We start from the raw sequence: 12,262 nt of genomic DNA, 5'->3' as shown, positions 1-12,262 counted from the left end.
AACTTCAGGTAAAGAACACTTTTTTAATAGCCAATAAATGATAATACATTCAAATAATAGAAGACTGTACAGCCACTAAAATCATGTGTGGAAGACTATTCAGTGACAGAAAGATAGACTTTAGGGAAGGGCTAGGTATATAAAAATTCCTTTTGCAAAAACATAAATATGTAAATGGAGGGGGGAGAAGGACCTCAAACACATAGACAAAGGGCATGCACACACAAATGTTAACAATGGTCAGATAATTTTTATTTTCCTCTTACGTGTATTTCTTAAGTGTTACAAAAAGGAACAAGCAAATATACACATATTTTTTGTAATTAAAAACCATTACATTTTAGTAAATCAACAATAAATTCATTCAATGACTATGAATTAAAAATTCATAAATAAGAATTAAGAAATGAGACCAACAAGGAATGCAAGGGAAGTGTATTGAGTTTTTTGGGTACCAGGCACTGAACTGGAGCTTGAGTATATTGGCTTTTACCCTCCATCGTGTGATCATTTAGATCTTTTAGATAACAAAACCGAGATACAGAGGGATTCAGGGTCTTGCCCAAATCACATAGATAGTAGGTGGCAAAGTTAGTTTTTGCATCCTTCCCCACTGGATATCAAAAGCTAAGCCTATCTCAGGGCACTCATCTCTGCCTTCTTGACCCAGATAGATCCAATGGTTCTCATCCTGGTACCCACCTGGATTGATCACTTCATAAAATGGCAGCAGACAGGATGCTTTCTTGTTTTAGTGAGCCCAGCTTTCCATCTTAAGGTCAAGGTTTCAGCATTTTTCAGGCTCACTGAATTACCTTACCACTGGGGGGGGGGGGACCTAAGTTCCAATTGTACCACTTCATTTTGCACCTGAGGAAAACTAGATTTTTTCAGTGAGATCTTGAGATGTGTGGACTGGTTGAGGACTAGAACTTGAGCCAAACTTCAAGATGCCTGTGACTTTTCTGAACTAGTGCACACATTAAGAATCAAATGTGAGATCCATCTTGGTTCAGTTCTCATGGACCCTTATCTCTTGCTTCCAGCCCCTGAGAGTGTGTGTAGAGACTTCTGGGGGGATACAAAGCTGAGGATGAGGTCGGTTGCACTCATCTTGTCTGCATTTAACTAAGCATGTAACTACACAATTATCCATGAGTAACTGGAGAAGTCCCTTGGTGTCTGGATAACCACATCCATGTCTTGAGTTTGTTATTTCTTGAAATTCCACTTAGCCATCTCTTGTTTACTCATGTGCAGCACTGGTAATGGCCTGGCACTCCCCTCTGACAGCTGGGACTGAAAGACTGAAGCCCCGTCGTTCATGGAAGCTTGGCTTTGCGCTTTCTTTGTGGGTTTTTATTGTTGTTGTTTAACTGAGAAGACAGGAAACAGGCGTCTTTGTGTATATGGCTTCCCATGCACTTCGTAGATGGACGTGGTGGCGGCCATGTGGTCCTGCACAGCACTCTCTCTGTACACCGTCAAGGAAGTTTCTGTTTATCGGTCTCTTCACTCTCTCCAATTCTCTTTGGTAATTACAGAGATAGGACTCAGTAAATGGAAGGTACTGAGGCATGTCATGCTTACTTTTTCTCTTCTGTCTTGGGGACTCTTTTTTTTTTTTTTAATGACTTATTTAAAGCTAAATGGAACTCCTAAGGGAGAAGTCTTATTTAAGGGAGTTCACACATGAAAACAATCCTGCTTTCATTAGTGTTACATTACTGGGGAAAACTCATTTGGAATCAAAAGTCATTATCTACTCTGAGATTCTAGCCTGTGGGTTTAAATTGTACATTGTTGCTCTCTAGGACTTTAATTTGAGCTAATTAGAAACTGAACTCATACTAATCTAATTTAGAAAAGTAGTTAGCATTCTGAAAAGAGGGAGCCATCAGAAATAAAATGATTTAAAAAAATTAGGTGTGTATGGCACCTGACATAAAGAAATAGTAGTGCTAGGAGAAAGCTTTCTGTAATAAAATTTTCTCTTTCTCAGGACGCTGGTCTGTGGCATGTGGAATAGTGTATCGATTCCCGTGGCACCCACTACGCCCACTCATGGGTGGAGCAAATAATTACAATTTAGGTGAGGTTGATTGAAGACATTGGTATCAAGTTAGAAGGGTAGCCACAGGGAAACCACGACTTCTGTATCACAGGAATGATGGCGATTGCACATTGCTCCTTGCTATGTCCTCCCTTCCCTAAGCGTTTAGGAGTCATGACTGAGTAGGAAGAAGTTTATGCTATGTTTGTCTGTGTAACTGTGTGGCTGCAGAAGCGTGTGCCTCGTGTGTGTCTGTGTACCAGTGTTCACATGGCTACGGATCCTAGAATCTATGTCAGTGTGCCTTCTATGTGTGTGTGTGACAGTGGACTAGGGTCCACCTTGCTCACCTCTCCTATAACTGAGAGACATGTCCCTCAGTGGCAGTAAAGCCCACTCAGTTTAGTGCACCTTCTGCAGGGCTGGGTAGGGTCCCCCCTTCCTCCAGCCAAAGACAAACCATGTGGTGTGGGAGTGCTGATTCCTCCAGTGCCCCCTTCGGGAGGGTCAGCAAGGGAGGAGCAGAATGCCATGGTTTGGACCTCCTCAGGCAGTGGTCTTGATTACACTCAGGAATAAAAGTCAGATGTTGCCTGTTCCAATGGTGTAAGCAGAACCAAAGCCAAAATTGTCAGTAGATCGTCTTTTCCTTGCAAGGTAGTAGTCTGCTACATTGGCAGAGGGTAATGTTTACAGTACTTTTTCAGAACATGAAGTGGCAGTTTAAGGGATAATCTGCTGTCTGAAAATGAATTTTTAATATTTGGGCGGGGGAATGGAATTTGGGGAAGGCAATAGCATAAATTTTGTCATGTTTAATTTCACAAAGAGTTTCCCTTTATACAACCTCATTTTAAGTGGATTTTCACAATCCTGTACCCTTTCAGCTTTGCAGATGAAGACACCAAGCCTCAGAGAAGTGAAGTGATTTGCCTTAGGTCTGGGGTAGAGCCAAGACTAATATCTAGAAATTCTAACTTGGCTGAGTGCTTTTTTCTTTATACAGTGGGGCTTCCAAAAATTATATTTCTTTAGTCAATTACGAGGTCTCAAAAGCCATACCTTTTCTGGTGACATTCATCTTGGGCTAATTGAGAGAGGAAGAGTTAACAGAAAAGGAGAAAACACACAGAAGAGAAGGTGATGTGAAGACAGAGGCAAAGATTGGAGTGAGGTGGCCACGGGCCCAGGAGCACCGGGCAGCCGCCGGAGGCTAACAAAGTCAGGGACCAGATTATTGCCTGGAGTCCCAAGAGGAAATGCAGCCCTGTGGGATTTTAGACTTCTAGCCTCCAGAACTGTGAGGGAATAAATTTCTGTTGCTTTTAGCCACCAAGTTTGTGGCAATTTGCTACAGCAGCCACAGGAAGCCAGTATAGATTTTGCATTACTTTGCAGATTTTGTTTTAGTTTCCTAGGGCTGCTATAACAAATTGCCATACGCTTGGTAACTTAAAATAACAGAAATGTATTCTCTCACAGCTCTAGAAGCCAGAAGTCGAAATCAAGGTGTCAGCAGGGCCATACTCTTTACAGAGGCTCTGGGGCAGACTTATTCCATGGCTCTTCCAGCTTCTGGCTGACATATTCCTTGGCATCCTTTAGCTTGTGGCTGCATCACTCTAATCTTTGCCTCTGTCTTCACACCATCTCCTCTCCTGTGTGTTTCTTTTCTTCTGTGTCTATTTCAGTAAGAACAATGTACTGTCTCTTTCATGATGGAAGTGGTCCTGTGTAATCAAGCTGCCGCCAGTCTGATTACCCTGGGAATGGTGCCATATTAAGGATTCAGTGTTTGTTTCCGCTGCTGGCAGATTGGGCATTTGGTGGTGGCTAAAGCAGGTCAGACTTGGCGAGTGGAAGTCCATGTCGCTGAGCCCATGATGACCTCTCTCTCTGCCACCATGGCTATTTTGTTCCTAAGCCCATTGGACAATGACAGGAGTGACTGGGAAAAGAAGCTGACTGGTATTCACAGAATAGATCATGCTTTTCACTTGATCATTAAAATCCTCTTTTGCTGAGGTTGCCTTTTGTTGAGCATTCACATGGGATACAAATATCTTCGTGACTTTCCCTGTCTTTCTTTAGAAGCTCAATCACTCATTCTCTGGATAAGCACTGCTTATCCCTCAGTGCCCCTCAACTAGATTTATATACTGTGCATGTCCAGCACTCCTTTTTTTTTTCTTTTTGCTATTGGTGACTTAATGAACAGGTCTGCATAGGTGAAATTTCCAGAGAATTGAATCTTCTATTAACCTAATTACAGCTAAACTATTTCAGATTGGAATTTTATTCAAGTATATTTTTCCACTTTAACTTTCTTAAACAGAGTATATATTATCCTTTCAAAAAAAATTGAAATTTAATTAGATAAAAATTTATCTATCTATAATCTCTTTGAGTTAAATAAACCATACATAATTATTTCTATATTTTTCTAAGTCCTAGTCCCAAAGTGTACATAATTTTACATTGCTATAATAGAATAAAGTAATTTTGTATTCTGCATTTTCGATTTAGCATTAAAGCATTGTCTATATTTCTTCTCTAACTCTTAAGAAAATGTAATGTAAGTTGTTACAGCACATAAACATGAAATGAAGGCAATTTTTATTGCCTTAAAAATAATAGAAAGTTATTTTTCCCATAATAATCCACTGTAAATGTTCTTGATAGGCAAAGACTCTTGTCTATCTTCTGAAGCAGGGACCCAGGTTCCTTCCATCTTGTGGCTCTGGCACCTCCTAGAGCCACAAGGCCACCTGTTGAGTCTGTGGAAGGTGAAATAAACAGCATTGTTTCATGATTAATTTGGTTCAGGTAGGGATAAGGTAGGGATCAATTTGATGCTCTATAGCTTGGGCTCTCAGTTCCCCAGAGACATTTGAGGAGGCATATCTGCTTCTTATCATCCTTAGCCCAGAAAGAACACACATTACTTCTGTGCTCATTCTTAAACACTAGTTTATCACTCATTGTGAAAACTAGTCACGTGTCCACACATAGACACCAGGAAATGTTGTGCCTGGCCAGATACCCCCTCCTGAGCAAGCAACTCTATACCATGGAAAGGGATCACAACTTTTTGTAGACTATGAACCAAGTCTGCCACAGCTGCACGATCTTGATAATTATCCTTTTAAATGGCTGAATATTCCATAAGTTGATACATCACAGTTTATTTAATAGGTTCTTCCTTTTAGACATTTTAAAAGATCGTTTAAATTTTTTCACTTCTAATGACTACCATTATAGGAGATATCTACACATACATACCTCTTTTCCATTTAAAGATTATTTCTTTAATAATTCTAAAAATTGGGAGAGATAGAAAATAGTAAAATTTACAATAATTTTTCAGATTCTTGAATCTATAGGCTCATTCAAAGTCACTGACTAAGTTGTATTCATTGCTGTATCTACAGGGTCTTTTACATTGCCTGTTTCATGGTAATACTCAATAAGACAAGTTGAGCAACCAAATAAATTTTAACGAGAGCATGTGGAACATAATTTATCATGGCTCTGGGTAATAATATGAGTGTAATTATTGCCTGTGTCTTTTCCGACTTGATAAATGGCACCATATCCATCAAATTTTAAGGGTAGAAAGCTGTGCAAGAAAGTACCACAAAATTTAGTGGCTTAAAACAATAAAAAAATATTTAGTTTTTCTAACACTTTCCATGGGGTAGGAGATTGGTTGTTCTGGCTTTGGGATTCCATGAGGTCACAGTTACATATTGGTGGGAGCTTTGTCATGTGAAATCTTGACTTGGACTGGAGGATACACTGCAAGCTGGCTCACTTATGTGGCTCATAATTTGGTGCCGGCTGTTGGTGGGAGGCCTCAGTTTCTCTCCACCTAGGGCTCCTTGAGTGTCTTCATGATATGGTGACTGGTATCTTCTAGAATGAACAATCCAAGAGAGCAAGGCAGAAGCGGCGATATTATTTATGGCCTCACCTTGAAGTCTCACACTATTACTTCTGCAATGTTCTGCTTATCACCTAGCTCTGCCTTATTCAGTGTGGGAGGGGACTGTGCAGAGGCATGAGTGCCAGAAGACAAAGATCACTGGGAGCCATCTTGGAGGCTGGCTACCATAGTACCCCTCTCCTGTATTCTGTTCCATTGATATGTTCTGTTCATTCTCTTTCCAAAAATATATCTCAAATAAAAGCATTTCTCTTCATTTCTACTGCCTCTAACCTAATGCAAGACACTGTCCACACTCAGCTCTGCTATGACAGCCTTCCACCCGATCGTCTTCCTTCCGCTCCTGTCACTCTCTAATGCACTTTTCACATAGCAGCCATTTATTCATCATCTGTTTATTTTTTCAATTAATTAATTCAACATATATTTATTAAGTACTTACTACATACGAGATTTGTTTGAGAGTCTCAGAATATAGCGGTAAAAAATACAAACTCCTGAGAGCTTATAAATAGCGGGGAAATAAATAATATGGAAAATAGTAGGTGGTAATGTGTATAATATAGAAGATTAAAACAGGGTAAAGGAAATAGAGGGCAATAGGGAAATTGGGGACTTATAAATACTGTATTATATAGGGCTGTCAAGGGTGCTATCTCTGATTAGTTGGCATTGGAATAGAAACCCAAAGGGACAGGAAGAAGCAGGTATATGAATATCTGGGTAAGAGTGCTCTAAGCAGAAGAAAAAGCAAATGAAAAAGCCTTGATGATGCTTGATGTATTCGAGGGAACAGCAAACCAACCTGCGTGGCTGAAGCAGAAGGAGGGAGGGAGGTAGAGAATGGCATGTGATAAAGGTCATTCACATTGTGTAGTACCTTGTAGTCCATGATGAAGACTTTGGCTTTACCTTGGCTTGGTGAGGGACAAGGAAAGCCATTGGAATATTTTGCTGACATGATACGGCTTGCTTTTTAATAAAGTCATTTGGACTGTTCAGCCTGTGATCTTTAAAATGTAAATGCTACTAGGTCACTTCCACTGTTTAAAACCATTAAATGAATTCTCACTGTACTTGAATAATATCCAAGCTCACTTAGCTATTATTGCTATTATTATTATTATTATTGTTATTATTAAAATTGGAACCTTGTTATTCTCTATCACAAAACCTGCCTGATTTCCTTCCTAATATGTATCCACTTCATAATAATAATAATAATAATAATAATAATAATAATAATAGATTTATTTGTTTATTATCTACCTCATCTACTCTAAACTATGTATTCCAGGGATGTTGTGGTGTGTAGGTCTTTCCATACAAAATCACCCCAAGACTGCTTTGTTTTTGGAGCTCTTGCGTTTGCTCTCTATGGTATTTTTTTCTGTATTTGATCAGTGACCAACCACTAGCAATGCTGCCATTGGTGGCAGGGTAACATTGCTGTTGAGCTAGCTTGTGGGATACATCAGTATTTCTCAAACTTTAATGGACAAACGAAAGATCTGAAAGTAGGAGAGGGCATCTTGTTAAGACACTAATTTTTAGGGTGGGCCTTGAGGTTCTGCGTTTCTACCAAGCTTACAGTTGATGGTCTTGCTGCTGGTTTTTTGAGTGGCAAGAATATTGATCACCAGATTGGTTGAGCATTGTAATTACCTTTGGAATCTTAAAAACTACAAATGCATGGATCCCATCCCCCAGAGATTTCAGTACAGTTAGTCTGGGATGCAGTCTGAGTATCAGGAATTTTCTAGGCTTCATTAGTGATTTTAATTTGTAGCATCATTTGAGAACCACTGGATTGGATGACATCGGGCCCTAGTTTAAGACAAAGTGCACCAAGTAATGCTTTGTAGGGCTGTATTGCCTTCTTTTTTAAAAGTCAGTTTTGTAGCTATAGAAAGTCTGGCCACACCAGTGGATGACTTCCAGATCTCTGCCTAGCATGACTGGGTAGTTTCTCAAATGTCTCCAGCACATGCTGTCACTTAGTGGCAGAAATAGAATTCTTGCCTTCAGGAGCATGGTCATTCCGAATGCAATTAAAATACGTCTGCTAAAAATGAGGCTGTAGACAGGTCCCCTTCTATGTGAGCCCTTGCTAAGGCAAAGGAAGGGGTGAAGCATAGAATTTCTCCATTTCTTTTTTCTTGTAATTTCTAGCATGTTAATATGTAGTTTCTGAGCCAGTAACAAGCTAAGAACTACTTGTGTGGTTCAAGCTAACCCTTTGGTCATTGAAAGCAGATGTTTAGAACTACTGAAAATCAATGAGGCAGTTCTGATTTATAGGTTGATAATTGACTGCTAGATGTGGGTATCCCAAATGGTCTTGGTGACATTGGGCAGAAGAGACAATGCCTAAGCTCCCCCTGCCCTTCACCTCCCCTAACCTAAAGCCCATTTAGTTCCTTTTACCAAGTGATAGTTACTGAGTGTTAACTGCCTTGGGGAACTTTCCCATTGAAATGTACTTCTATTCTGTGTAACTGAATTGATATTTTTTTTCCTGGCTGGTCTAGATTGGACGACTGATTATTGGACAGAATGGCATCTTGTCTACTCCTGCTGTTTCCTGCATTATCAGAAAGATCAAGGCAGCTGGTGGAATCATCCTAACAGCCAGCCATTGCCCTGGAGGACCAGGGGGAGAGTTTGGAGTGAAGTTTAATGTTGCCAATGGAGGTATGTGGTTCAGAGTATGCCTTAATCCTCATGATTTCTTTCCTCTTATAGTATCACCATCTTTCAGTGACTCCCTGATTGTAGACAAGCAAGTAGAATAGGAAATGGCTCAGAAAAATCTAGTGAGATACCTGTATTAGAGTTCTCCAGAAAAACAGAACCAATAGGATATGAAGAGATTTATTTTAAAGAACTGGCTCACATGCTTATGGAGTCTGAGCAGCCCCAAGATCTGTAGTCAGTAAGCTGAAGACCCAGGAGAGCCAATGGAGTAGTTCCAATCTGAGTCCAAAGGCCTGAGAAGCAGATGAACTGATGGTGCCCATTTCAGGCTGATCCAAGTCTGACAGCAGGCGAGGACCCACGTGTCAGTTTGAAGGCAGTCAGGCAGGGAGAGTGAATTCTTCCTTTCTTAGAGTTTTGTACTGTCCAGTCCTTCAGTGGGTTTTGGATGAGTCCCTCCCACTTTGCAGAGGGCAATCTGCTTTACTCTTCTACTGATTCAAATGCTAATCTCCTCTGGAAATTCCCTCAGAGACACACCCAAAATAATGTTTAGCCAAACATCTTGTCTCCCTGTACCTCAGTCAAATCAACACATACAATTAACCATTACAGTATCCAACAAATGTGACTTGACAAGGACATGGCATAATGAGATCTTAAGCCCTTGTTGGCCCCCCTGCACTCCTCAGCACAGTAAAATGGTTGGTGCTTCTCTGATGTGGAAGGACTCTGGATTTTAAAGTTGGAATATACCCTCAAAGTTCTTTCAACCATTGTCATTTTACAGGTGAACAAATTAAAGCCTGGAGAGGCAGTTATTTGCTCAAGGTCAGTTGACTGCTCAGGGTCAGACAAATAACTTTTTAGCATAAGTCCTGGACTCTCTTTTTCCTATACTGTTGACTATTTCACTGAAATGGTTAGACTTATTTTTTTTCTTCTATTTATAGAAATTTATACTTTGGAGTTCCTAGTGGGGTAGGATATGTATATAGTAGTGAATTAAAAAAATTTTTGAACACACATAAAGGTCGAGAGAATAAATGGATACTATGTATCTATTACTTCCCCTACCCCATATTGCTCTTTTTTTCCCCCTGAAGAATTTTAAGATATTTTATGAAACAAAGACATTTCACATTAAACATTTCTAAATGTATCTCTTAAAAAGAAAGACATACCCCTATATAAATAACAACATTATCACACAGAAACAAAGTAACACTAATTTTCTGATGTCTTCTAAAACTTAATCTATTTCAAAATTTCCCAGTTGTTCCCCAAATGTCATTTACTGCTATTTTGTTCCGACCAAGATTTATCCCAGAACCATGGATTGTATTTGGTTGTTAAGTCTCTTAAATCTCTTTTTAATCTAGAACACTGAATCTGAGTATATATCTTAGTGGGAGCTGAATTTTAACCAACAATAGTTGCCATAATGAATTATTCCTGGCCCCAGGCAAAATAGCACATCCTCAGGGGAACATACATTATCTTCCCCCTCCTTGCAGCCATTCTGAACCTTTCCTGAAGAAGGAACTTTATTCATGTCAAGCATTTAAAAAACAAAACAAAGCAAACAGACAAACAAGAAAACAATAACAACAACAAAAAACTACCTTACAGAAGTTTCTGTCTTTGAAGGCACGGTTAGAGAAGCTCTGCTTCACCAATAAGCACCTAGAGCTAGTTTTGCAGCATCTACTGAATATTTTAGGAAAAACTATGCAGTGTGCAGGTATTCTATACAATAATAATACAGGAAATGGAATGGGCTCAGAATATGGCAGTTTATGGGGAAATGCAATATATAAGTTGCCAAATTAAACAATGGATTTCAATTAAGCGTTTGAAATTAATAACTGACTTTATATCTTGTGAGAGCATCTCAATCATCCCTGTGCTAGCCTGTGAAGCATAACAAAAGAAGATATTTAAATACCCATTTTGTAGATGAAATTACAGATTATAAAACCTCTTCACTCATATCTTGAATAAGGGAAGAGGGATGAACTTATCATTTAGTCTTTAACTAAGTTGAAAGTTTTTCCTCTTATATTTAATTCTTCATGCTTGCATATCTTGGCATCATTAATGAAACTAACATTTCTGATAGCATAGAGAGATTCAGTTGGTTTCTAACTACTTTAAGTATATTTTAGCATGATATCCTTCACCTGAAGTTGCAGGCATTTATCCCTTCTATTTTGTGTCGTATAGATACATCTTATGAAATGAATTAAAAAGCTAAGTGTATAGAATTAGTAGGCGCATCCAGGGAAATGGGGAACATTTGGAGCTATGTTGCTTTTAAAGTATATTTAGAGAACAGGACTATTCTTAGTATGTTTTTAAGTAGGGGGGAAGATGTTAGGGAACAAATGGAATCAGTAGTAAAAATGCTGGTGTTTTGAAAACTTATAATGTACCAGGCTCCATATTCAGAACTTTCATATATTATCTTATTTAATTCTCACAACAACCTGATGAAGGCGTTAAGGAATAAAACGGTTAAAAACACTTGAGCAGTGTCACAGAATTAGTAAGCTGTGTTCATTCAGAACCTAGACTCCAAGAAGGGGGCAGAACTTCTGAATAAGAAGGCAAAGATGGGGAAAGAAACAACTCTGAAGAGTGCAAAATAGAAGTTTTGGGAAAAGTGGCCTATATCTGTTCCAAAAAATATGAGAAGACAGGTTGCCTGCTAAGATAATGAGGCAAGAAAAGGGACTTAAGGTAAGTGGAGATGTTTTGTAAAAGGTACTCTGGGAAATTTGTTATGGATTCCTGAGGAGTTGTGAGGACTAGGGTGAAGTTAAACTCTTATTCTTAGGGAAAGGCAGTTTGTATAATTTCATCACTACCTTCAGCAGTGCATGGGAGTCTGGGAATGGCAGCAATGGGAGCAGATAACAGTGATGTCCCGGGTTTGGGAAATGGCTGGGTGGGCACGGCAGAATATCGAGAGGGCTGGCAGTCATTAAGAGTGCCTGAGATGACATCAGACTACTAAGATTCCAGTCCAGCCTCTGTCAATTACCAGTGATGTGACCTTGATTAAGGTCACCTCTTCCCATTTCAGTTTCCCCATTTGGAAAATGAGGGTAATAATAATGCTTACTTCATCTGTTCTTTTGGGAGTGCCAAATTCCTTATAAAGTGTGAGATGTGGTATATATAAGTTGCAATAAATGTTGGCTTATATTATTATGCTAACAAAGGCATAGCTCAAATGGTGGACCACAGGGTGCTGCCTGGAAAAAGAGACCAATAAAACTGGAAGGGACTGAAAGCCAGGGATTAATCAAATGATGACGGGCATCAGTATAGCAACGAGAAGCAGGTTCAGCAGAGGTACGGAGTAGGGTTGATGGAGGAGAAGGAATTTGTAGGCCGAGGACACTCAGATTTGGTATTTTTGAGGGAAGGATTTCAAGAAACTAATCCTTAAGGTGTAGCTGTATCGAGCATTGACTAAAGTGGCTTGCATTAAGATGTAAAAGTTAGGCCTTTTGAGCCACGCCTCTCTTGCTCAGTCCCGCTTCCACTTCTGGAAGTGT

The 12,262-nt window shown here is 39.5% G+C and overlaps 1 protein-coding gene across 1 annotated transcript in view; it reads left to right on the top strand.

Moving 5' to 3' along the window:
* The window catches only part of PGM5 (phosphoglucomutase 5), a 155,592-nt gene that overhangs the window by 10,187 nt on the left and 133,143 nt on the right, over positions 1-12,262 (top strand). Inside the window, exon 2 of the mRNA XM_016135551.2 lies at positions 8,531-8,693. Within this exon, the coding sequence (XP_015991037.1) occupies positions 8,531-8,693 (163 nt within the window). The remainder of the gene's footprint in view (positions 1-8,530; positions 8,694-12,262) is intronic.

Source organism: Rousettus aegyptiacus, unplaced genomic scaffold, assembly GCF_014176215.1.
Source record: "Rousettus aegyptiacus isolate mRouAeg1 unplaced genomic scaffold, mRouAeg1.p scaffold_m13_p_3, whole genome shotgun sequence".
NCBI lineage: Eukaryota > Metazoa > Chordata > Mammalia > Chiroptera > Pteropodidae > Rousettus > Rousettus aegyptiacus.
This window is presented reverse-complemented; position numbering and strand designations above follow the sequence as displayed.